General features: G+C 44.0%; 1 protein-coding gene across 1 annotated transcript in view; it reads left to right on the top strand.

The window, feature by feature from the left end:
• The window catches only part of LOC122938907 (disintegrin and metalloproteinase domain-containing protein 33-like), a 79,214-nt gene extending 57,110 nt beyond the window's left edge, over positions 1-22,104 (top strand). The window contains exons 4-22 of the mRNA XM_044294778.1: positions 4,036-4,114; positions 5,244-5,320; positions 5,438-5,627; positions 6,086-6,151; positions 9,471-9,542; positions 10,392-10,558; positions 10,816-10,900; positions 11,550-11,692; positions 14,408-14,585; positions 14,668-14,757; positions 15,176-15,371; positions 16,333-16,441; positions 17,038-17,242; positions 18,091-18,168; positions 18,410-18,518; positions 18,675-18,813; positions 19,243-19,345; positions 19,905-20,150; positions 20,269-22,104. Coding sequence (XP_044150713.1) covers positions 4,036-4,114; positions 5,244-5,320; positions 5,438-5,627; positions 6,086-6,151; positions 9,471-9,542; positions 10,392-10,558; positions 10,816-10,900; positions 11,550-11,692; positions 14,408-14,585; positions 14,668-14,757; positions 15,176-15,371; positions 16,333-16,441; positions 17,038-17,242; positions 18,091-18,168; positions 18,410-18,518; positions 18,675-18,813; positions 19,243-19,345; positions 19,905-20,150; positions 20,269-20,454 — 2,518 coding nt within the window. The 3' untranslated portion in view covers positions 20,455-22,104. The remainder of the gene's footprint in view (positions 1-4,035; positions 4,115-5,243; positions 5,321-5,437; positions 5,628-6,085; positions 6,152-9,470; positions 9,543-10,391; positions 10,559-10,815; positions 10,901-11,549; positions 11,693-14,407; positions 14,586-14,667; positions 14,758-15,175; positions 15,372-16,332; positions 16,442-17,037; positions 17,243-18,090; positions 18,169-18,409; positions 18,519-18,674; positions 18,814-19,242; positions 19,346-19,904; positions 20,151-20,268) is intronic.
• Positions 22,105-27,192: the final 5,088 nt, after the last annotated feature.

Raw genomic sequence — 27,192 nt, forward strand, 5'->3', positions numbered from 1 at the left:
GGCTCTGGAGATGATCAGGTTTCTGCTGCTGGAAGAGAAAGCATTGACTTAAGCAGAACCATCTGTGAGACGCCCAGATCCGCCGGGAGATAATGGAGTGCTGTTCTGGGTGGTGCCAGGGCCAGGATACCCGCTTCCATATGCCCCAGCAGTGACTGCTGCAGATATTGTTCTCAGGTGTCTGCATGTAACAGGATGCCTCATACAAAGGGTTAATCGGCATGCTGGCCCCCAGAGGACCCACACACATATTCTCTCGTTGAGGTCATGTCTCTGCTGCTCACTGCTAAACTCATAGACTCATCTGGGACAGTCCGACTTCACACTGTGTAGATGTAGCAGAGCTGGGCCTGCACCATTCAGTAACACTATAGATGATATATGTGGTGTTACCAGCTGCGGGGTGCACAGTCCTCCCTAAGGTAGGTGACCGGCAGTACAAATCCTCCCCCTGTTACAATGTATCAGTGCAGGGAAAATGTAGCAATCTGGAGTCTAGGCTGAATACAATTGTAACAAACCCTCAGCTGTTAGAAGTATTCATCAGAATGAATTTCGGTCTCAGTATGTGCAGTGACCCAGTGGTTGACTGCTAAGGTTGTCAAGTGGTTCACTAATACATTGCCTAGGGTTGCTACTGCTGTAGTGTTTGTTGCCACTCGGGGTTAATGTATGCACTTTCCGAGGTACAAAGGAACTTGTACTCCAAACGGCTGTCTATAGGTAGGAAACAGTTAACTGGCGGTCCTTAGAGGCAGTTACCAGGTAGAGGCTGGCCCCACCTCCCTGGCTATAGACATGTGTAGAAGCTGCTGATGAAGATACATAGAAATCCTTGTCCAGGGAGACACCATCGCTGTGAGTAAAAGAAAATCTGCCATCATAGCAGCTTCTAAGAGGCAACCTCGGTGGGAGAGACAAACAGGGTTTTTGCAGAAGGTTGAGGACCATTAAAAAGGGACACTGCTTGGACAAAGGCAGTGAAAGCTAACGCTCATTTCTGGCTTCAGACTTTACTGCACATGGGTTGAGGTATTTGCTTCTGGCTCTCGTCCACATTTCTTAGATGGATCGGCCATTGTTCCAGGACTGGGCCCCGCAGCTGGGCATTGCACAGACATACTCCGAGAGTTTGCAGGCCTTTGGTCATTTGAGAAGAATGCTTCTATCTATAGAGAGAGACGCAGGGAGGACCACCATAGTAGCCACCCCCTATGAGAAGAGCCCACCCTGTGAGATATCTGACAACTACTACCAGTATTGTACTGTGACACCCATCATCCACTCAGTAAAGGAGAGACTCTATCTTACTGTTACACCAGGGGCACCCTAACCACCACCAGGCAGGAGATCCCACCATAAAGGGTGAGTCCTGACGGGAAGAAGGGTTGCTCCCCTTTACTCACTGCACACACGGCCTAGGGGAGCGCTGGGGCCGGGTTAGCTACCACTACTAACACCCTCATCGCTGCTGCCACCACTGCCGTCTCCATTCACTGACAACAAGCAGAGATCCTGAGAAGTGCTGATTACACAGGGTTTATCTTGGATCCTCACTCGCTGACTCGCAGTTATCAGCCACATTATCCCCGACCTCAGGATTTCATCGTTTTCTGTAAACGGAGAGAAGTCGCAGATTTCTCGCCAACACTTCCTGCTGACACATGGGAAAAGACAAAAAACAGGCGGGCGGGGGATGGGACTCTGTGCATCCCATTACTTATCCCGAGGGTCACCTATAGGGATGAGCGAATCGACTTCGAGGAAACATCCGAAGTCGAGTCGCATAAAACTTAGTTTCAATATTGTACGGAGCGAGCGCTGCGATGAGCCGAAGTTATTACTTTGCAAAGTCTCACGAGACGTCGGGTAATAACGTCATCAATTCAGCTTTACCCGCAGACTGTCAGTCAGCTTTACCCGCAGACTGTCAGCTTTACCTGCAGACTGTCAGCTTTACCTGCAGACTGTCAGCTTTACCCGCAGACTGTCAGCTTTACCTGCAGACTGTCAGCTTTACCTGCAGACTGTCAGCTTTACCCGCAGACTGTCGGCTTTACCCGCAGACTGTCAGCTTTACCCGCAGACTGTCAGCTTTACCCGCAGACTGTCGGCTTTACCCGCAGACTGTCGGCTTTACCCGCAGACTGTCAGCTTTACCCGCAGACTGTCGGCTTTACCTGCAGACTGTCAGCTTTACCCGCAGACTGTCGGCTTTACCCGCAGACTGTCGGCTTTACCCGCAGACTGTCGGCTTTACCTGCAGACTGTCGGCTTTAACCGCAGACTGTCGGCTTTACCCGCAGACTGTCAGCTTTACCCGCAGACTGTCAGCTTTACCTGCAGACTGTCAGCTTTACCTGCAGACTGTCAGCTTTACCTGCAGACTGTCAGCTTTACCTGCAGACTGTCAGCTGTAATCTGAGGGCATTTACATCCAAATCAGGTGAACGGTGCAGGAATTACAACAGTTTGCATCTGTGCCTCCTACTTGTTAAGGGACCAGAAGTAATGGGACAGAATAATAATCATAAATCAAACTTTCACTTTTTAATACTTGGTTGCAAATCCTTTGCAGTAAATTACAGCCTGAAGTCTGGAACGCATAGACATCACCAGACGCTGGGTCTCATCCCTGGTGATGCTCTGCCCGGCCTCTACTGCAACTGTCTTCAGTTCCTGCTTGTTCTTGGGGCATTTTCCCTTCAGTTTTGTCTTCAGCAAGTGAAATGCTCAATCGGATTCAGGTCCGGGGATTGACTCGGCCATTGCATAACATTCCACTTCTTTCCCTTTGGTTGCTTTTGCAGTATGCTTTGGGTCATTGTCCATCTGCATTGTGAAGCGCCGTCCAATGAGTTCTGAAGCATTGGGCTGAATAGGAGCAGATAATATTGCCCGAAACACTTCAGAATTCATCCTGCGGCTTCTGTCAGCAGTCACATCATCAATAAATACAAGAGAACCAGTTCCATTGGCAGCCATACTTGCCCACGCCATGACACTACCACCACCGTGCTTCACTGATGAGGTGGTATGCTTAGGATCATGAGCAGTTCCTTTCCTTCTCCATACTCTTCTCTTCCCATCACTCTGGTACAAGTTGATCTTGGTCTCATCTGTCCATAGGATGTTGTTCCAGAACTGTGAAGGCTTTTTTCTAATCTGGCCTTCCTGTTTTTGAGGCCACCAATGGTTTACATCTTGTGGTGAACCCGCTGTATTCACTCTGGTGAAGTTGTCTCTTGATTGTTGACTTTGACACACATACACCTACCTCCTGGAGAGTGTCCTTGATCCGGCCAACTGTTGTGAAGGGTGTTTTCTTCACCAGGGAAAGAATTCTTCGGTCATCCACCACAGTTGTTTTCCGTGGTCTTCCGGGTCTTTTGGTGTTGCTGAGCTCACCGGTGCATTCCTTCTTTTTAAGAATGTTCCAAACAGTTGTTTTGGCCAGGCCCAATGTTTTTGCTATCTCTCTGATGGGTTTGTTGTGGTTTTTCAGCCTAATGATGGCTTCACTGATAGTGACAGATCTTTGGATTCCATCTTGAGAGTTGACAGCAACAGATTCTAAATGCAAATAGCAGACTGGAAATGACCTCTGGACCTTTGATCTGCTCATTGTAATTGGGATAATGAGGGAATAACACACACCTGGCCATGGACCAGCTGAGAAGCCAATTGTCCCATTACTTTTGGTCCCTTAACAAGTGGGAGGCACATATGCAAACTGTTGTAATTCCTGCACCGTTCACCTGATTTGGATGTAAATCCCCTCAAATTACAGCTGACAGTCTGCGGGTAAAGCTGACAGTCTGCGGGTTAAGCTGACAGTCTGCAGGTAAAGCTGATAGTCTGCAGGTAAAGCACATCTTGTCCGTTTAATTTCAAATCCATTGTGGTGGTGTATAGAGCCAAAAATGTTAGAATTGTGTCCATGTCCCAATATTTATGGACCTGACTGTATGCATGATGCTTCATATGTGTATGATACTTTATATGATATGATATAAGTCTCTTTGTCTCTTGCAGCCTCCTGCTTTCTCCAGGGTTCACAGAGACACATTACACTGAGGCCGGAGAGATGGTGACTCTGACTCCAAACCAGACAGTAAGTCCTGCCGAAACTGTGTTGTCTGTCAGATCGGTGGGGTCATCTGTCAGATCGGTGGGGTCATCTGTCAGATCGGTGGGGTCATCTGTCAGATCGGTGGGGTCATCTGTCAGATCGGTGGGGTCATCTGTCAGATCAGGTGTGGTCATCTGTCAGATCGGTGGGGTCATCTGTCAGATCAGGTGGGGTCATCTGTCAGATCAGTGGGGTCATCTGTCAGATCAGGTGTGGTCATCTGTCAGATCAGGTGTGGTCATCTGTCAGATCAGTGGGGTCATCTGTCAGATCAGTGGGGTCATCTGTCAGATCAGTGGGGTCATCTGTCAGATCAGGTGTGGTCATCTGTCAGATCAGGTGTGGTCATCTGTCAGATCAGTGGGGTCATCTGTCAGATCGGTGGGGTCATCTGTCAGATCGGTGGGGTCATCTGTCAGATCAGTGGGGTCATCTGTCAGATCAGGTGTGGTCATCTGTCAGATCAGGTGTGGTCATCTGTCAGATCAGTGGGGTCATCTGTCAGATCAGTGGGGTCATCTGTCAGATCAGTGGGGTCATCTGTCAGATCAGGTGTGGTCATCTGTCAGATCAGGTGTGGTCATCTGTCAGATCAGTGGGGTCATCTGTCAGATCGGTGGGGTCATCTGTCAGATCGGTGGGGTCATCTGTCAGATCGGTGGGGTCATCTGTCAGATCGGTGGGATCATCTGTCAGATCAGGTGGGATCATCTGTCAGATCAGGTGGGGTCATCTGTCAGATCAGGTGGGGTCATCTGTCAGATGGGTCATTTCTCATTCATGTTACCACTGACGAGAAGATGGAGGAGGACATGAGACGTGTCGGAGCTCTTCCTTCCTGTAGACTTCAGGCCTCAGCACATGAAAGAAAGCTGTAGAGCTGCACGTTGATACTGGGTAGATAACCCTTAAAGGGCTAGTCCCATCTTAAGCATTTATGGCATATCCACAGCACCCTTCCCTCTGGGTCCCTTCCACCCCCCAGGGGTATGAGGGCCCGGTAACACCCGCTCAGTGACTCACATCTGCCGCAGTTGGCATACAGTTCAATGTGCGCATTTCTGTGCATCTTCGATCAGCACAATCACCCCCATTTTCCTCCTATCTGCAGGAGCACTGTTACTACCACGGTCGGGTGAAGGGTCATGACTCGTCTTCGGTGGCTCTTAGCACCTGCTCAGGAATCAGGTAGGACTGAGGATCTACAACCATCAAAAGAGACGCGTTAGCTTTTCTTTCCTATGAACTGTCCATTATAATGACCACCTAGGATGAGATTTCTTATCTGATGTGCCTTATTTCCAGTGGCCTCATTGTCCTGAGTGCCAACGACAGCTTCTACCTCCACCCTCTGGCTGGGCCAGGCTCCAGGAACCATATGCTGTACCAGACAAAGCACCTGCCCATTGAAGGAGGAAGCTGTGGACACGAAGAACACTCCAGTGCTGCCACCTCTCATCTGGGTGACTTCATCTCCCAGCCCGGGCATCACAGGGTTAGTCTGGTATTGACCCACCTAGCACTGTGTTAGATAGATTAAGCAGAATTCTCTTGAGTGGACATCCTATTGTCGAAGAACCTTTTGTGGTTCCATTTAAGGGCAGATTCTGATGTGAGGATCTCAGTCATAGTCAAATTCATGCAGAATAGGCCCCACAATTATGATATCTCTTCCCCTCTACCATCAGGGTGACCTCTGGGTGGAAAGAATAATCTGAGTTTTGGCAGCAGATGTTAGTATTGCTACTTTATGGTTTAGATCGCCACCTAATGGTCATTGTGTAGAACAGCTTTGGTATCACAGTACTTTATCTCCACCTGCTGGCAGAGAGCTGAAGTGTTACCTATTATATAGATAGTCGAAGGGACTCATTGTATGGATGTATGTGGCACATGTGAGATGACTTTAGAGGATACCTGCTGATATCTACCCTTACTATCCTCACATTGCAGATGAAGAGGAATGTCTGGGGCGCTCAGAAGTACATGGAGCTGTATATAGTCGCTGACTACTCACTGGTGAGTAGAGATGAGCCTTCCACAGACATTGATATTGGCCTCATACTTGTCTGTCATTCTATATTTTATCTGTTGTCTCCTTACTATATTACAGAATCTCCCCTTCATGGGTTCTACAATCTCGGCTTCTCTCTTAGACTGATAATGCCCTGACGTTCTCTGACCTCCTATTTCTAGCCTCTTCCCTTCTACAGTCATGTGAAAAAATTAGGACACCCTTTGAAAGCATGTGGTTTTTTGTAACATTTTTAATAAAAGGTTATTTCATCTCCGTTTCAACAATACAGAGAGATTAAAGTAATCCAACTAAACAAAGAAAACTGAAGAAAAGTCTTTTCAAGATCTTCTGTAAATGTCATTCTACAAAAATGCCTATTCTAACTGAGGAAAAAGATAGGACACCCTCACATGTATTCCCTCTTAAATTGGCTCAGATCTCACACAGGTATATCACACCAGGTGCACATAATTAGTAGATCGTTACTCTGCATGTTGAATGAGGCTTGCCCTATTTAAACCTCAGACATTTAGTTTGGTGTGCTCCTGACTGTTGAAGTGAGAGTGAGCACCATGGTGAGAGCAAAAGAGCTGTCAGAGGACTTCAGAAAAAAGATTGTAGCAGCCTATGAGTCTGGGAAGGGATTTAAAAAGATCTCAAAAGATTTTGAAATCAGCCATTCCACTGTCCGAAAGATAGTCTACAAGTGGAGGGCTTTCAAAACAACTGCCAACATGCCCAGGACTGGTCGCCCCAGCAAGTTCACCCCAAGAGCAGACCGCAAGATGCTAAAAGAGGTCTCCAAAAACCCTAAAGTGTCATCTCGAGAACTACAGCAGGCTCTGGCTACTGTTGATGTAGAAGTACATGCCTCTACAATCAGAAAGAGACTGTACAAGTTTAACTTGCATGGGAGGTGTGCAAGGAGGAAACCTTTGCTTTCCAAGAGAAACATCGAGGCCAGACTGACATTTGCCAGAGATAAAGTTGACAAAGACCAGGACTTCTGGAATAATGTTCTTTGGACAGATGAGTCCAAAATTGAATTATTTGGACACAACAGCAGAGGACATGTTTGGCGTAAACCAAACACAGCATTCCAAGAAAAGAACCTCATACCAACTGTGAAGCATGGAGGTGGAAGTGTCATGGTTTGGGGCTGCTTTGCTGCAGCAGGACCTGGTCAGCTCACCATCATAGAATCCACGATGAATTCTACTGTGTATCAGAAGGTGCTTGAAGAACATGTGAGACCATCAGTTAGAAAATTAAAGCTGAAGCGGAACTGGACCATGCAACATGACAATGACCCAAAACATACTAGTAAATCAACCAAAGATTGGCTGAAAAAGAAGAAATGGAGAGTCCTGGAATGGCCAAGTCAAAGTCCAGATTTGAATCCCATTGAGATGCTGTGGGGTGACTTGAAAAGGGCTGTACGTGCAAGAAACCCCTCAAACATCTCACAGCTGAAAAAGTTCTGCATTGAGGAGTGGGGTAAAATTTCCTCAGACCGATGTCGAAGACTGGTAGATGGCTACAAGAACCGTCTCACTGCAGTTATTTCAGCCAAAGGAGGTAACACTCGCTATTAGGGGCAAGGGTGTCCTATCTTTTTCCTCAGTTAGAATAGGCATTTTTGTAGAATGACATTTACAGAAGATCTTGAAAAGACTTTTCTTCAGTTTTCTTTGTTTAGTTGGATTACTTTAATCTCTCTGTATTGTTGAAACGGAGATGAAATAACCTTTTATTAAAAATGTTACAAAAAACCACATGCTTTCAAAGGGTGTCCTAATTTTTTCACATGACTGTATGTCTGCACCCAATGTCTCCCATATGTTTTCAGATACTGATTTGCTTTGTGAGTTGTTGGGGACCCCATTGCTGTTCCTCTTTCATTAGCTTTGAATATATCTTGCATATTTTTCCAGTTCTGAACCCTCTCTTTCCAAGATTCCTCTTCTCTCACTGTCTCTGCTTGTCTCTTCTGTCTCCCATGTGTTTTTAATACTGATTTGTTTATTTTTAATGGCTATAGCTAAATCCTGCCTATTTTGCACAGAGTTAATTTTTCTTCCTTATAGTTCTGGTCTCTTTCCTTTGTCCCCATGATCTTACTCTTAATGTGCGTCTCCTTCATCTTCCTTATGTTTTCACACAATGATTTGTTGTGGGGTAGTTGGGGATCCCATTGCTGTTCCTTTCTCATTTCAGCTTTGAATAAATCTTGCATATTTTACACATGCTTCCTTTTCTCTTTTTATAGTTCTGATCTATTTTTCCATGGTTCCTCTTCCCTAAATGTCTCTGCATACCTCCTTCGTCCCCCATGTGTTCACACACTGATTCGTCCTGGGGTAGTTGAGGGCCCCATTGCTGTTCCCTTTTCATTTGCTTTGGCTAAATCATTTCTATTTCATACAAGCTCTCTTTTCTCTCCAAAAAAGTATGGGTCTCCCTTTGTACCCAATCTCTTATTCTTTATGTATGTGTTTCCACATAGTGGTTTGTTTTTGGCTAGTCGAGGGCCCCATCACCATTCATTTTCATTAGTTGGCTAAATCTTCCCTTTTTTGCACAAGTCCATTTTCTCTTTCCTTTGTTCCCAGACTCTTACCCTTTATATATGTCTCCAGTGTCTAGGTTCGTACTGGGGTAGTTGGGGGCCCCATTGCTGTTCCCTTTTCATTTGCTTTGGTTAAACCATTTCTATTTCGCACAAGCTCTTTTTTTCTCCAAGATAGTTTGGGTCTCCCTTTGTACCCATTCTCTTACTCTTTATGTATGTCTTCTCTCAGTTTCCCATGTGTGTTTCCACATATTGGTTTGGTTTTGGCTAGTCGGGGACCCCATCGCCATTCATTAGTTGCCTAAATCTTCCCTAACGTGCACAACGTACATTTTCCTTCCGTATAGTTCTGGTCTGTCTCTTTCCTTTGTACCCAGTCCTCTTACACTTTCTGTAGATCACCTGTCTCTCATGTGTGTGTACACATAGGTTTGTTCTGGGGTAGTTGGGGGACCCCATTGCTGTTCCCTTTTCATTAGATTTTTGGTTTTATTTGGCACAAGCTCCCTTTCTCCCCTTATAGTCCTAGTCTCCTGCTCCTTTTTGTCTCTCTATAGTATATGGCTGCAATCTTTTACATCTCTTCACAACTTGTCTGTCTCGCAGATCATGAACCGTGCACTTACATGCATGTTATCAATGTGTGATAGGGATCAGACCCCCTCCTGGGTGCTCTATGCTTTGTATTATTGCCTGTGGTTCACAACTTATCTCCATAAATTCCTAAATGACATTTCTCTGCTTGACAGTTCATTAAACAGAACAAGAATCTGGGACAAACAAAGCATCGTATTATGGAGATAGCCAACTTTGTAGACAAGGTGAGTCTGCTGGTGAAATTTGGCATTATATACAATACCTCTCTGGAGAAGCTAGACCTAAACTGTCCTATGGGTTACGGAAAAGACTGAAAGGTGGCCATGCCCAGGAGAGCGCTACCCCTCTGGGGTATCCATAAACATGTACGATGGGACCAACTCAACACCCATGTTTTTTACAGTACGGAGAGGGCGATGAGCAGCTGCCGGACACAACTGGCTTCTCATATGTTTTATTAGAAGATCAGGCATGTGTGATCCTTCATGATCACAATGTTTGATTTAGAGATATGGTCAGATCACCATATTGTAGGAGGAGATGTGATCATACCGCCTTACCAGACATCCCTACTGTGTCATCGATAATAGAGAATCTTTTGATTAATTGGTCCAAATAATTGAAAACCTATAAACCTGAGAAATGTCAGTACAGTATGATGCTCCGAGAGATTGTCTTCTAGGACGTCAAAGAGATTTTCTGGTTTAAAAAAATTAATTTCCAAATATATTTTTGGGAAATTTTGGGAATGCCCCACTCAGGACTCAGTAGCCCACTATGCAGAACAACAGTAGCTGACTACAAAGTCTGGAGGACCTGAGATGTCCAAGCATTATATGGCCAGCCCAATGATTTTAAATCAAATTGTGTAATACTTGATCTTACCTGTGCTGGCGCTGCAGAGGAATTGAACACTTGCTTCCAGGTTCCTCTACAATTTACAGCTCTGTGATCAACTTATTCCCATAGGACCCTAGAATGAGACTGTCCAAAGTGACATGAGATTTAGGTCAGATTCCCTCTAATCCAGGTCGTGTTTATAACTGTTTTTTTTTATGTTGTTGCGTAAATAGTTTTACATGTCCATGAACATCAAGATTGCTCTTATCGGCCTGGAGGTGTGGACAGTGGAGAACCAGTGTGACATCCAGGATGACGCAAACCACAGTCTGAAAAATTTCCTGGCCTGGAAGCAGAAACTGAGGACCAGGAAAAAACATGATAATGCCCAACTGATCACGTCAGTATAATAGCATCAGCTCATCTATTAGTATAGAGCTTCAGCTCATGGCAGTACCCCGTATATCAGATAGAGGGACCTCCTGCTGCCCTAACCCTTCCTAACCCACCATACACTCCAACCTGATACACCTGAGTTAACACTTGATCCCCAAACCCCCACTCCCATCACCTACACCTCAGACTTTCCTGCTTACTAATGTTCTGCATAGGAATGCACTTGATGTTGTTGAATATTTATGTTTGTATCTCTTCAAGGGGAGTGACCTTCAAAGGAACGACCATCGGGATGGCACCCGTAGAGGGAATGTGTTCTGCAGATAATTCAGGGGGAGTCAGTATGGTAAGAACTCACCATTAGATCTTAGTTATCCATGTCTAATTCTTATAAAACCACTTATAGTTTGGCCCCACCCCCGAGGAACATCACTATACATAACTATGGCAAATAAATAAGACACTGGAGAGGAATGTTATAATTGGTATAGTCTACAGTTATACTTGCAGATGAGGAGCAGTCACTGGTGGTAATGGCTGCAGGAATCAATTCTATGTCTTAAAATAACTAAAAAGATTTACTTAAATGGTTATTCCAACCTCTGTCCTTTATCATATATGTTATTGATACACCACGAATGGCTTATAGCTGCAGGTTTCACCTCTGGGACCCACTACCATTTTCATAACAGGGGTCCTCTGACCCACATCCCTCCAGGCTTCAATCAGTATCTGAGAGTATCCTCCATATGGGACAGGGAACCCCCATTCTGGAGATAGGTGAGGGTCCCAGAGGTGAATCCTACAGCTATAATACATTTATGTGAATAGGCTACAAATATATACGTTGATAATTTCCCATTAATTCTGAATGTGTCTTAGGAGGAAGCAAATATTTCATATTTTCTAGTTCTCAGTGCCGCCCTTGAGGAGCTGAATTAATATTCTATAGCCTGTAAGGATTTATAGGACCTTCTCATTTTGGCTAATTCTAGGACCACGCAGAGCTGGCAATTGGAGCAGCGGCCACCATGGCTCATGAAATTGGACACAATTTTGGAATGAGTCATGACAAGGACTCCTGTTGTGTAGAAGACACTTCTAAGCAAGGAGGATGCATCATGGCTGCTGCCACTGGGTGAGCATAAGGACCGGAGTGAGAACTTCTAGTATAAGGAATTAAAGGGGTGAATTACCAAGATGGGTATATGGTTCAGCAGACTGGTAGACATCATGGTGGTCTGGGTGGGTAATTATCAGAACAGCTCATTATTTTCTTCTTTGAGAGGTTCTGGAGGTAGGAAGTGAGGAACCCTATGTTTTAAGGAGTATAGCATCTTGGGTCATTGGAGATGCATCAGAAAGACTCCAGCGCTACTCCAGCTGACAAACCGCAGCAGATACCTTCAAAAAAGTTCCACTCAGGACAAACCTGAAGAACTCAATGTGTGATTGGTTGCCCAGTGATTACATTTCCCCAGTATTGATCCTGTAGAGGAAATGTGGATGGTCACGTGTTTAAGGTACGTCCACCAAGGACAGATACTTTGCAGCCAAGTGGATGAGATTTTATGAAAACACTGTTTCAGTCTTCGCAGTGCATGGCAAATCCACAGCAAAACCCGTGACAAATCTACGTGCTGCTTGCGTGTATTGTCCCACGGATGCGTTGCAAATTTTGCCACAGATTTTGGTGAATAACTTTCTCTGAATTTATGTCCCGTGTGCTTGACCCATTAAGGAGACCTTTACCAATGTTCTCTTGGAAGGTTCCCTATTTTGTGCCTTGTCCTTGAAGACCAGAACCGTGTTCTGTGCTAATGAGGTTCACTGGCCTGGAGCATAAGCGTCTGAAGCTCCTCCATTAATTAATGCCGAGAGCCTCAGATCGTTATGTACCTGGCTGGCAGCCATGAGCAGGGCTTGGGCGGTCCCATGGGCATTGGCGCACTGGGAAATTTCTATGGCCATTCTGCCTATGGTTTCCACCCACAACATACAATTAAAGCAATACCTGTGGGTGAGCTCATTAGAGCCAAGAGAAACTGCAGCTCTTCAGAGACATATAAGGTGGAGGCCAGTAACACCATAGGAGATTTCAGAAGCAGGGATCTAAGTATTGGCAACTGTCAAGGGCTAGAAATATGGTAGCTAACAAGCCAAGATCTGAATTGTTACAAGAAAAACCAAAGAGGATCAGCGATACGAGACCCGCGGTAGTTTTCCAATATAGTAACCAATATGAACAGATAAAAAATATCACAAATACCTTCCCATACCGATGGATGAGGATGCTGTGCCGCCTGGTGATCTCCAGACGCCCACCATCTCTGATAATTTTCTCTCACCCAGCCATGTGGTTGAAACAGAAAGGTCTTTTAGGTGCGGTTCTCACCCGTGTAGGGTCTGCCGGTTCATTTACCTTCCCTATAAAGTCCTACATCAATAGTAATTCTAAGGATGTGATATCTATGGTCATGTGTGTGGACTCTCAGAAAGGTCCACCTCCAGAAAACTAAGAACCCGTATCCTGGAACATGGGACATTTCTAATCAGAATAACTCAAACAGGAATATATCTAATGCATTACGCCATGTTGTTCAGGCAGATGACAGATCAACTAAAGCCTTCAGATTCATGGACATAGAGAGGGTCTTCAGTCCCCCCCCCCCCCCCCCCCCCAAGTTGGTGGCCGACAGCAGATCCTCCAAAAAGTTAGGAATACTTTTTAACCCTTCAGTGCTGGATGAACTGTTTACTGGATGTTACAGCTACCATCAAAATTGATAGCCCTCTGAGCGAGGAGACTTGAGGCACGGGGGACACAGAAGGAGAAACAAATGGCAAAGTGGGTGGTCAGCGTCATATCTCCATGCAGGCTCTGATCTGTACGGACAGGATCTGTGGATAGCAAAGCCTGCAAATATATTTAAAGGCTATGTAAACCTTCAGAGGCATTTTTATTATTATTATTATTGCATTTTACTCCTTTTTGGATAAAAATATTTTTTTTCAATTGGCCTTTATTAAAAATATTGAGCTGTTCTGTCACAAAGGGTTAACTGTTTTTCTAGCTGTGTGACTGATACTTTCATGTTCACTTTGTGCGGTCATCTAATAATGCTCATCTGTCCATTACTAAGAGGTCATAATAAACACTTATCAGTAAGAGAAGTACTGAGCTATAATGAGTGATAAGGAGAGCAGAGATAAGGAGTCCGTCAGCTCCTGGTCTGACGGAAAAGACAGAACATCCATAGGCTGCTTCTAGAGCATCTCAGCTTTGTAGAGAAAAAAGGGCTCCATGTTTTTAATAAAGACCAATTGAAAAAATATATTTTAGCTCAAAAGGAGTACAATGCAATAAGGAATAAAAAATGCCCCCAAAGGTGTACATAACCTTTAAGGCTCCTGACGTCTGGGACGGGAGCTGAAGTGGTGCCTGTTCCCGCGATTTCCTTACAATGTCCTACTGCAGATGCTGTGGCCTCCTGATGCTCCCCGATCTCCGGAGTTTCTGGGAGTCACATACAATTAGCTCGATGAAGACTATAGAAGGGGGGAGCAGAATAATGGCGCCCGACACCCACCGGGTGTTATTCATTTTGTGGACTGTGCGGTTCACAGGTGGCCCTCACCAATGATATGGTATCAGGTCGGGAGGTGTCCATTGACTGTGTGTCGCAGATGCCTTCTATGTACGGCAGCGCCCAATTATCACCCTTGTTTTATTCTTATTTTTTCCTATTATTTTTACTCTTTTAGTAATATACACACATTAATAATAATTCCCTTTAAGGTAAAGGCAGAAGACAAGCGTTCTCAGTAATGACCTTCCCTGTCTCCTTCTCAGATACCCCTTCCCGCGTAAGTTCAGCTCGTGCAGCCAGCAGCAGTTGCGCAGTTACTTCCAGAAGGGCGGCGGTATGTGTCTGTTCAATATGCCGAACACCAAGGACCTGGTGATGGGGAAGAAGTGCGGAAATGGCTTCTTGGAGGAGGGAGAGCAGTGTGACTGTGGAGAGCCTGAGGTAAGTCCTGGTGGCCTGCTGGATGTAGGAGATCCACCTCTCTGAGGGCACAACGTGGTCTAATGGAGGATGTCTCCTGCAGGAATGTACCAATCCCTGCTGCAACGCCAATGATTGCACCTTAAAGGAAGGAGCCGAGTGTGCGCACGGAGACTGCTGCCAGGACTGCAAGGTGAGGAGCCCCAGGGTGGGACATTCAATAACCTGGAGACATCTGATGTGTGACTGTACAACTGCAATTCCACATGATGCACAGGAGTAAATACTGAAATACAGATTTTGGGATATCATGATGTATTATCTGCTGTTTTACATGGGACTGCAGGTAAACTAAGTGCAGAGGGTTACCACACTACACAAAGAGCTGCATGCGGCTTTCAGCTCTGCTACATCTCTGTGTAGGTCTATGTCTATGATCAGCTAAAGGGAAGTACCTGATCAGTGCTATCATCTTAGTGATCAGTCCATCATCTCCTGGTCAGAAGATCTGGAGACTTTCCAGGGCCTGAGCCCCTTTGTCACTGCTTTATGAAATGTAGATCTGCCGTTATAAATTCTCTGAGATGTAATATTCAATTATTTGTCCATAGTTGAAAGCTGGCGGGACTCTCTGTCGCGAGAAGTCAGGAGCCTGCGACCTGCCTGAGTTCTGCCGAGGAGACAACGCCTACTGCCCGGGCAATGTGTACATGTTAGACGGCACTCCCTGCGCCTATGGCGAGGCGTACTGTATGAATGGAATGTGTCTGACTCACGGTCAGCAATGTCTGCACCTCTGGGGATCAGGTACATAACGGTGCAACATATAGACCATATCTACATAGACAGCAGAGCCGCTGTGTATATACATCCTGCATTATACTCCAGAGCTGCACTCACTATTCTGCTGGTGCAGTCACTGTGTACATACATTACTTATCCTGTACTGATCCTGAGTTACATCCTGTATTATACTCCAGAGCTGCACTCACTATTCTGCTGGTGCAGTCACTGTGTACATACATTACTTATCCTGTACTGATCCTGAGTTACATCCTGTATTATACTCTAGAGCTGCACTCACTATTCTGCTGGTGCAGTCACTGTGTACATACATTACTTATCCTGTACTGATCCTGAGTTACATCCTGTATTATACTCCAGAGCTGCACTCACTATTCTGCTGGTGCAGTCACTGTGTACATACATTACATTATACTCCAGAGCTGCACTCACTATTCTGCTGGTGCAGTCACTGTGTACATACATTACTTATCCTGTACTAATCCTGAGTTACATCCTGTATTATACTCCAGAGCTGCACTCACTATTCTGCTGGTGCAGTCACTGTGTACATACATTACTTATCCTGTAATGATCCTGAGTTACATCCTGTATTATACTCCAGAGCTGCACTCACTATTCTGCTAGTGAAGCCACCATATAGAAAAAACCTACTGCCCTTCTCTTATTTTAAAGCGCTCAGCTAAACCATTATGTTGTGCCTGATTATAGACTTGCTGACTAAGCCAATAGTTGTGACTCTGGAATATTATGACCCGAGATGGACATGGACAGTTGTAGACATCTTCCATGGCTTTAGAATACAGCATCTTCCTCTTATAGTTGACACCATGTTGTTTTACATTGTCTATGGAGCGGCAGACGAAACCCATTGTGACTTATGACCGTCACCTGCTGTATCCAGTGCTTCACCCTTAATTTCTGAGCATGTGTAATCGTGATCTTCTTTTCAATGTTCCTGCAGGAGCGCGTCCGGCCCCTGACATCTGCTTCATCAATGTGAACATGGCCGGGAATAAACACGGGAACTGCGGGAAAGATGGCTCGGGGCAGTTCGTGAAGTGTAAATTCAAGTGAGTGACATGCTAACCATGATGGATGACATAATCATGGACACTGGTGATCACTGGCTCATTGACCAATACAAGACCACCCAGATTGCTGCCCTGATCCCATCAATATCCAAGGAAACAGTCAACAGGGAGACACAATTCACTGCTAGCACCCCTCTTTTCCGTGGCTAGAGTCGAGATGCTCCACTGTCCCTATGACTTACGTGACCTTGAATGGTCTAGTGATTGACCAGACACAATGGGAATAGTTGGTCAGACATTATTGTGGGCTATAAGGACATGAAAACTTGAAATGTATGCAGGAGTAGAGCACAAAAAGAAGGGGGCATCAGAGCATAGTCAAATGGGCCAACAGGCAGGTATACGGTACTTTGTATTAGACGTGAGCATTGTCAGGGGAGCCATTGGTGCAGTATTGGAGACCAAGCAGAACTGAGTGAGCAGTACCATGGGAGCAAAGAAATTGTTTGTATTGTCGCATAATATGGATGGTTTATTGGATGTTCATTCCTACACCAATTCCATACTGGATTGTCTATCACTTGAGGTGATGCCCATGTCAACCTTCTCAAATTACTCTTGATGTTTTTTGACAGAGATGCCAAGTGTGGGAAAATCCAGTGTCAGAGCAGCGCTGAGAGACCCAAAGATGATAACACAGTCTCTGTGGACACCACCATCCAGTTTAATGGACATGAGGTGAAGTGTCGAGGAACATACTCCTACTCAGTGCAAGATGACGAAAGTGACTCCTCAGACCCAGGGATAGTCATGACTGGGACCAAGTGTGGAGATGGCATGGTGAGTCTAAGTATAGGATGATATGTTGTATTTAGTACAGGGTCAAATCTTTGGACAATGACATCTACAGGGATCATGTCTATGATTTGTACATTTGAGTCACAATGAGTGTGAATGACTGGAGACTGATGAGTGTGATGAGCAGATGGTTGTATGGTCCAGCAATGGAGAACAGTAAATGGGATTCTAAGAGGGAAAGTGCATACCACCTGGCCAATAACATGTTATGGACTATTACTTTTTTTTATGGACACTACTATTACTTGTTGGTGTGAACCATGGATGGGGGCTGCGTGGTGGGTGGCTGGTTGTTTGGCTGATGGTTGGAGGGTGATATCCTGAAGAAAAGTAGTATACATGCCCCTTGGATTTTGGATATATGGCTACTAGTCATACAATCTTTTTTGGCCATGGTGTTCACATACAGGGCAGCAAACAGAATATTGTGCTTGGATGAAGGAAAGCCTATCTTCTCCTTGAGGCTTAACACGTGTTCACCTATCAGCTATCTCCCCAGTCCACCACATCAATTTCAATGAGAAGAGCCTCTTTGAGATGCCTGTCTCATCCAGATCCATCTAGACACCTCTATCAGCCAGGTTATCTCCCATAGGAAAAAAGCATCAAACATGTTGAAATCCAGGGTGTCGATCCTTTCCACCAGTTTCTCCTGTTAGGAACCATCAAGATGCCTCCATACACTTATGTTTTGGTCTCCATATCTTTCCCTTCTGTCTCTAATGTGATATGTTTAGTACTCGTATTAGTATATTTCAGAATGGGTATATGGACAACGCATTTTTCTAGAAAAGATTCCGCTGTGACATTTCTCTCATGTCTCATTCTAGGTCTGTAAAGATAGACAATGTCAGAACGCTTCCTTCTTTGAATGGGATGAATGTATAGCTCGATGCAATGGACATGGGGTGAGTCTTCGAAAAGTGCAAGAAAAATATTTTAAAAATAATGTACACAGTAAAAACAACAACAAATACCAGTAATACACTGCAAACATCATAATGCAGGCACAGTTCAGCTTTGTGAGCAGACCTGGGGTGAAACCCGTGAGGAGATACAACTACCCACCTGCCCCGCTCACATCATATACAATCATGCTTGCCTTCTTTCATTTATCACATACTAACCTGTTCCTTCCTCATTGTTTAGGTGTGCAACAGTAACAGAAACTGCCATTGTAATGCCGGCTGGGGCCCTCCCTACTGTAAAACGTCCGGCCATGGGGGAAGCATTGACAGTGGTCCAGTCCCCGATGACTGTGAGTTAGTCCTGTTGTGAACTCTATGTTCTAGCTTACTTCATCACCATTATTATGACTAGTCACCATGCAGGTGGAGATCATGTCATACTATACACTAAAGTCCACCCTCCTCCATTACCTAAGTGTTAACCGATCTTGTGTTTATCTTGACAGTTGAAGATGGTCTCATCGTCTTCTTGCTACTCCTGTTCCTGGTTGTCCTTCCGCTTATTGGCTTCGGGATCTACTATTGGTACAGAAGACCAGATTCTCAACTAAAGAAATGGGTCTACAAGAACAGAGCGAAGTGCAGGTGAGACAGCCTATCCTCACCGCCCATAGAATGAGAAACATGTCGTTCCCATACTTGGCCACTTTAAGCTAAACATTCACTATCAGACAAATATTTCGGGCTATAGGGTCAATCTCCTGCTCAAATCCAATGGCAAAATGATACTTGAAGGAAAGGAGCGCAAGTTAATATAGTAAGACATGATTAATTGCAGATTTTATATGAGGAGCAGCTAATATGAGAAGGCTTAATATTCTTCCATTGTCTTCTGCTTGTGAGATGATCCTTGGTGTAGAAATATAACAGCTCTCTATAGGGTCCTCATTTCACACCCCTGGACTCTTGCACCATTCAATGTGATGAAGACACCTGAGAAGAGCATCAATGACCCAAATACATTTTTGACATAGGTCGTATGAACCTTTTTCCATGGTTGTATTGTATTTACAGAATGGGAAACTCCCTTCGCCATCCTGCGTGCAGAGGACATTCCAAAAGTATCTTCACGCAGCGCAGTTTTCCTCCTCCAGCTGCATCTCCAGCCATACAAAAGGTAATGACGGTAATGCATACAAGCAGTAATGTTGCCCATGCATTTCATGTTTCTCTTGCTTCCAGTTGTACATGTGTGAAATCCCATTGGATTTGATAGTTTCCAGCTGATGATACAAACAACATTGTAGTCTTTCAGTTCAGTGCAATTATATTGTGAAATTCAATGTCCTCGATTCATGATACCCTTCGCCAGATATGTTCCCATTTAGATAGTTCCTCATGTGCAGAAACAACTGCAATGGAGAAAACCTTTAATGATATGTCAGCAGGAGCCAATTTTGGCCATTTTGGCTGACCATTGTGTGAATATTTTACGTAAATGATGCTGAAAACATGATCTGCCATGTTGGAAATTTTTAGGCTTAGTTGGCTAGAGCTACATGTGCCATATTTGGTGAATCCCTTGCCACTTTTAGCAAGACCACAATTTTTTTTAAACTAGCTCCCATTCCAAGGATGACTTTCTTCTTTCCAGCCGATGCTTATCTTCTATGTTTGGGCAGCCTCATACAGACTGCCTGTGTTGACTGTTGTTTGATATTTTGCTGTCACTACAGAGTTCATGGTCCACTTTCCATGGAAAAAATGGAGCCTCGCAGGTCAACACTCAGCCGATCAACATTGTGCGTCCAATGTTGACACCAATCAGTCAGCCACCCAACACCATCATACAGCTGAAGCCATCAAGACCTCCTCCACCAGTCAAGTCCTCCCCAATCATACCAACCAAGCAGGAGAGCCAGAAAACAAAGCTCCTGCCCCCTAAGAAGCCATTGCCCACAAGTCCCATCCGGACACCACAGGTACCTCAGTCAAGTGCCTATTTCAAAGCTTGCAAATGCTGATGATTTGCTCTATTTGGGGGGAATAATACATATAGTTGAGACTATAAATTTAATTTGATTTCTTTGTTTGTTAAAGCTGAACCCCCCTCGAAAGCCGCTACCCCTGAATCCCATCCAGAAGGAAGGTCTTCTGGTAAAGACACCTTCTGCAAATGCCAAACCTCCTGTGATCAACTCAGCCATGCAGATAAAAGCTCCTTCAAGGCCGAAGCCAGGGAGCAGAGTTCAAGCAACGGTTGCAGCCTTTCTCCAGAAGCAATGATGTCGACATCAAGCCAAGAATAGGAAATGACACCAGGAACTAGGATATATACACCATCCTGATATTTGCACTATGAGGATGAAAATACCGTAAATCTGCTGAGGTTTCCATTTTGAAGCTGTTGACACATCAAGGTTAAATAAGGAACAGTGATCATACAGGACACCAAACATCCCTTCATTGTGTATTGCACTGAAGTACTTCATTGAGGAGCTTCCAAGGTCTCCTCAGATTTATTTGGAATGATCCATGAATTCCTATAATAGGACACTCCATTGATGTTCTGCTGGATGTGATTTGAGTATTTCGAAGTCTTTCATTATTTCAGAGGACCATTTTTAGACTTTGTCAGTGCCTTATAGAATTAGGACATTAAGGAATATTGGGCATAGAGGAACTGTGCTCAGAGCCAAAAAAAATCTCATCTTTCATCCATGTGTCCATGAGGAAACTGAAGAAGAGTAATATCGCTCACCATAACATTCTATAGCTTTCACATTTCCCCTGACCTGACTTTTTCCATGGTCCAGTGGATTCTCATGTGGACCTCTGATGATATCTATCACACTGGTATGTCCATGGCTTTTCATTGGTTTGAGTTTTCAGTTCACGGGAAGAAGATGCAAAGGAGTGAGAAGTCTTCGTGTAATCTTCTTCAAATTGATGAGGTAATGGAGAAAAGGAATTCCTTTTACCATGGCCCTCATCATCTTCGATTGCATGTTGTACATTCTTATTTCCAGGGATTATGGGTCCCTCATTTTCACTTACTGCAAACCTTCATCTATGCACCAGCTTTAATTCTTCATGAAGGACTGTTCCTCTAGGATAGGCACTGAAAGAACTATATTATATACTGTATGTGTCCCTATATTTCCAGTTTACATCTTTCTCTGATATCATAGGAAATATAAACAGTGCAATATGGTCAGTATAGTATATATATACATATATGACCTGGTGCTGATATTCTGGTCAAGTTCTGTGGACCAGTGGTACCCCAGCAGTAGATGTGCCAGGGGATGCTCGGAGTTGAGGTTTTTCCACAGCAGACCACTGTTGTAGATATTATCCAGTTGATTTTACACTTTCCACCTAGGATGTTTTATGGTCACCATATACATTGGTACTTTTATGTGCTGGAGAAATCGCATACTTTTTAGATAATAATATGAGACGTGTACATCTGCATTGTTGAGATTTAAGGTGTCCCTTTAAATTATTTATTTGCTATAGGAATCCCTATCGTCAGTCTACAGGCAGAAAGGCGTTATATGATTGACTGGTGATGTTGTTTCCAGTGTGTATGGGTAATATCAGACATTTAGGAAGCAAGTTCTATATTCTTATGTTTATTGACCACTCAAAGTATGGGGGATGGGCATGGGGTCTGCACTGACGCCAGATTAAAGAATTGTATGTAATCCTCCTCCTGACCATAGCGCTTCATCCCTGCGTCTTGTGTATTTCCTACTATTGACCCCAGACTGCCGCACCCGGACAGCCTGACAGGTGCCCAGCCCAGTACTGCTGAATGTTTACAAGGCCCTGAGCCGACTCTTGTTAGGATGTGATAATCATTTTGTATTGTATTTAATTCTGTGGTACAGAAAATAGTTTTGTTTTTAATAAATTACTTTTTTACGAGGATTTTATCTCTTTTTCTTCTATCTGTTATGTGAAATGGGGCAAAAGACAAGCGTTAAGGTGAACCTATGAGTGTCTCTTGAAGGCCCTCAGATGTCTTCATATGCTGTATACCACAGGGGACAGACCTGTTTTATCACAAGATGCATTTATGGGAACAGAAATTATTTTGTGACCCATGTCCTGTATTTTCTGTGGGTTCAGACACCTTTAGCCCATGCAATCTTCTGAAAACGTTCTGGCTGACAGATCACAAGTCATCACTTGACACAGATCACCACCAGGTATTGGTGCTACAATCCGAGCTCCATGTTTTTCTAGCCCTGTATCCATGTTGCACAGACATGCCATTTGGTCCCTTTCTTCATTTTCTTAGCCCCAGAAAAATGTATTTTAATCCATATGCAAATTAAGGGCAATCCCCATTCCCCAGAGCTGACATTACCCATCTACATTGAGCCCACTCCTCCCTTCAGTGTCTTCACTGCTGGACTGGTCTTGCATCTGCCCAGTCAGTATCCTGCACTGGTCACCATAGACATTGGAACTTTTATGTATCTTATATGTATCTAAAAAATCCCTGCTGCATTTTTACTTTTGCAGAGTGATGCCATAATTTTTTGAGAGACTTGTACATCTGTATTGTTGATATTTATGGTGTCCCTTTACTTGTTTTCTATGGGAATCACTATCATCAGTCTATAGGCAACTATACATTGTATGATTGACAGGTGATGTCATTTCCAGTGCATATGGTGCTTTACTGCCAGGGAAATATCAGAAATGTAGGGAGCAAGTTCTTTCTTGTTATGTTTATTGACCACTCAAAGTTTGGGGGATGGCCATGGGGTCTGCACTGATGCCAGAATAAAGAGTTGTATGCAATTCTCCTACTGACCATAGAGCTTTCATCCCACCATTGTCTCCGGTTTGTTCAGCTCTCTATGTCAAGAAACCTTAAGTTGAAATCCTGCACAGACCCATGGCTGGACTGGTCCTGCACCTGCGCAGTCAGTATACTCACTGCACAACCTTGTTGCACATGTGCAGTGAACCTCATGACACCACTGCCCACGGAGGAGCACTGACTGTGCAGGCGCGAGTTGAGGACAGAAGTGCATCTGAATAAGATTTCATCCAGGGACTTGCTGATGTTGGTAGCTGAAGGAGGTGAAGAGAAGACACTAAGAGGAGGAACCTGGCTCAATGTAGATTGGAGTGCCGGAGCATCGCTAGCCTGGGGGGCTCTTATAACTTATGTGCATACATAGATATAGTTGGGTTCTGTAGTTAATGTGTTACTAAAGTTTGTTCATTGTGAAAGGAAAAGGAATCTGTCTATTTTTACAAAGGTTTTTGAATGTTGATAATCGGATGAGTGAGGGTTCATAAGAAAACTTATCTGTCTAAACGCCCCCCCCGAGCGGCCAATGCTCAGTACACTCCAGACCTCACTTGCATAAACATTAAAGTGTTTGTACTTCTCGGGAACATCCTGAGTGGTCCCTGCAGATGGTATGTAGTGCTATCTTGCGTTTACTGGGTAGCTGGTAGCAGGTGGAGTGGACAGCTCGAGTAGCCCCACTAGCTGACATCAGAACCAGAAACCCAACAGCAATGTCAGAAAGAAGCCAAGTCAGAACCAAGAGAGACAAAGGTACAGAGACACAAAGCCAAGGTCAAACAGAGTCGCAAGCAAGGAGATGGCTGAGTGTAATCCAGTACATACAGAAACCAGGCTGAAAGCACAATAACTGGCACCGAGCAGTCTCACAGCAGGATTTAACCCCTTAACGCCCAGCGCCGTACATGTACGGCCTTTAACCACTTCCAGATCGGGCCATTTACCCCCCTCATGACCAGGCCTAATTTTGCTAATCTGACATGTGTCACTTTATGTGGCAATAACTTTGGAAGGCTTTTACTTATCCAAGCCATTCAGAGATGGTTTTCTCGTGACACATTGTACTTCATGTTAAAGGTGAATTTGAGTTTATTTATAAAAAAAATCCAAAAGTTAACAAAAAATTAAAAAAATTCACTGTTTTCTAAATTTGAATCTCTCTGCTTTTAAAACAGAAAGTGATACCTCATAAAATAATAATTACTTAACATTCCCCATATGTCTACTTTATGTTGGCATCATTTTGTAAATGCCATTTTATTTTTTTAAGACGTTAGAAGGCTTAGAATTTAAAGAAATTCTTAAAATTTTAAAGAAAATTTGCAAAACCCACTTTTTGAGGACCAGTTCAGGTCTGAAGTCACTTTGTGGGGCTTACACAGTGGAACCCCCCCCCCCATAAATGACCCCGTTGTAGAAACTACCCCCCTCAAGTTACTCAAAACTGATTTTACAAACTTTGTTAACCCTTTAGGTGTTCCACAAGAATTAAAGGAAAACGGAGATGAAATTTCTAAATTTCACTTTTTTGGAAGGCAGATTTTGCTGGACTGGTTTTTAGATGCCATGTCCCATTTGAAGCCCCCCTGATGCACCCTTACAGTAGAAACTCCCAAAAATGTACCGCATTTTGGAAACAGGGCAATGAGGTGCCAGTTTTCATTGGTGCTATTTTGGGGTATATATTATTCTTAATTGCTCTACATTAAATTTTTTTGTGAGGCAAGGTGACAAAAAAATGTGTTGTTTTAGCACAGTTTTTATTTATTTTTACAGCGTTCACCTGAGGGGTTAAGTCAGGTGACATTTTTATAGAGCAGATCGTTACGGACGTGGCAATACCTAATATGTTTACTTTTTCTTATTTATTTAAGTTTTACACAATAATAGCATTTTTGAAACAAAAAAAATGGTGTTTTAGTGTCTCCATAGTCTAGTCTGAGAGCCATAGCTTTTTTATTTTTTGACCGATTGTCTTAGTTAGGGTCTCATTTTTTGCGGGATGAGGTGACGGTTAGATTTGTACTATTTTGGGGGAGCATACGCCTTTTTGATCGCTTGGTGTTTTTTTTTTTTTACGGTGTTCACCTAACGGGTTAGCTCATGTGATATTTTTATAGATCTGGTTGTTACGGACACGGCGATACTTAATATGTATACTTTTTTATTTTTATTTTACTTTAACACAATAATAGCATTTTTGAAACAAATAAAAAATATTATATTATTTTTTGAGCGATTTTCTTATGTAGGGGCAAATTTTTTGTTGGATGAGGTGACAATTTTATTGGTACCATTTTGTGGGACATATGTATTTTTGATCACTTGGTGTTGCACTTTTTGTGATGTAAGGTGACAAAAATGGCTTTCTTTTACAAAGTTTTTTTAAATTTATATTTATGGTGTTTATCGGACGGGGTGGATCATGTGATATATTTATAGAGCCGGCCGTCACTGACACGACAATACCAAATATGTCTATTTTATGTATATTTTTTAAATTTTTAATCTTTTTTTTTTAATTACTTTTTTTTTTTTACATGTAAAACCTTTTTTTTTATAAAACACTATTTTATTTTTTATTTTACACTTTGCGTCCCCCATAAGGTCATACAAGACCTCTGGGGTACATTTAGCTTCACTTTTTTTTTTTACTATTATAGTAGCCAAAGTTACAGGGGAAATACACCCCCCCCAGAGAGGCTGTACAGCGGTATACTGATCGAGGTCTGTGGAAGACCCGACAGCTCCTGCACTCTCCAGTTGAGTGGTGTGTATACAGCGATCTAAAAGCCAGGGACACCTGGGAACTGCCCCTGCCTTCCCTCTGGGTTGCCCTGCTGTCACTGACAGCGGGCCCCCCGCTCTGCAGCTGCCATCTCTGAATGGATGTTTTAGAACGTCCATTTAGAGATAAACAACCACCCATAGGATGTTTATATCCTATGGGCGGTCAGGAAGTGGTTAAAGATGGCGCCCGCTCCTGAGTGGGCGCCATAGCCCGCTTCTTCTAGCAGACACCCGCGGCTCATGTCCACAACCGGCAGTAATGCCGATTGCGGACATTTAACCTCTAAGATGCCCTGGTCAATCTAGACCATGTCCTCTGAGTGAATGAAACACCGGAAGTGCGCGTTTCTGGTGAGGTTCCGGCTCCCCCGTGTGGCGATCGGAGGAGCCGGAGCATGTGTGCAGCAGCCCCTGTCATTATGAATGACACAAGGCTGCTGCATAGTATTTCCTATGGAGCCCTTACCTGTAACAGGGCTCCATAGGAAACAAGCAATTTTCTCATAGACTCCAATGCTAGTGCAATGGAGTCTATGAGAATAGCAATCTAATGATTGCTTGTTATAGTTCCCTATGGGAACTATTAAAAAGAGTGTAAAAAAATATAAAAATAAAAGTAAATAAAAAGAAAAGTTCAAATCATCAAAAATGTAATAAAAAGTGATCAAAAAGTCATACACACCCCAGAATGGTATCAATAAAAAGTTTAGATCGCCCCACTATTAAAACGCAAGAAAAACTATACAAATAAGGGATCGCTGGATTCGTACTGACCTGTAGAATACAAGTTACTGGTCAGTTTTATCGTAAATCGAACGCCGTAAATAAAAAACCTGCAAAACTGTGGTGGAATAGCTTTTTTTTTTTGCAATTTCATCACATTTAGAATTTTTTTCCTGCTTCCCACTATATCATATGCAATAATAAATGGTGGCGTTGGAAAGTAAAACTTGTCCCGCAAAAAACAAGACTGGCGATATGGCTATGTGAACAGGCGAATGCAGGGAGCGCAAAAAAACCACAAAAGACCTCAGGGCCTGAAAAGGTTAAATATAGAGCGCATCTCATTCATTATATCTCAAGCTTAGGCATCGCTACTGGGGGCAATTGCGCCCCCTAGGTTATTCCTTGCCCCCCCCCCCCCGCTGTCGGAAGCAAGCAGCTGCTTCGGGCCCAGGCTAACAAGGGGCCCGGTAGCAATGTCACACACACGCACTCACTGTGTGTACACCAGTCCTCTCCTCCCCACCACATCCAGCAGCTGTTCCTATGAAACCCCTCCTGAGCCTGTCATGGGGTCCGCTTCCCTCTAGTCATGCGGTTCCTCTAGAGGAGAAGAGCACCTAAAGCCCGGGGAGTTGCGGCACCGCAGCCGCCAGCATGTTCTGCACCAAGCT

This window comes from Bufo gargarizans, chromosome 1 (assembly GCF_014858855.1).
Source record: "Bufo gargarizans isolate SCDJY-AF-19 chromosome 1, ASM1485885v1, whole genome shotgun sequence".
NCBI classification, from domain to species: Eukaryota; Metazoa; Chordata; class Amphibia; order Anura; family Bufonidae; genus Bufo; species Bufo gargarizans.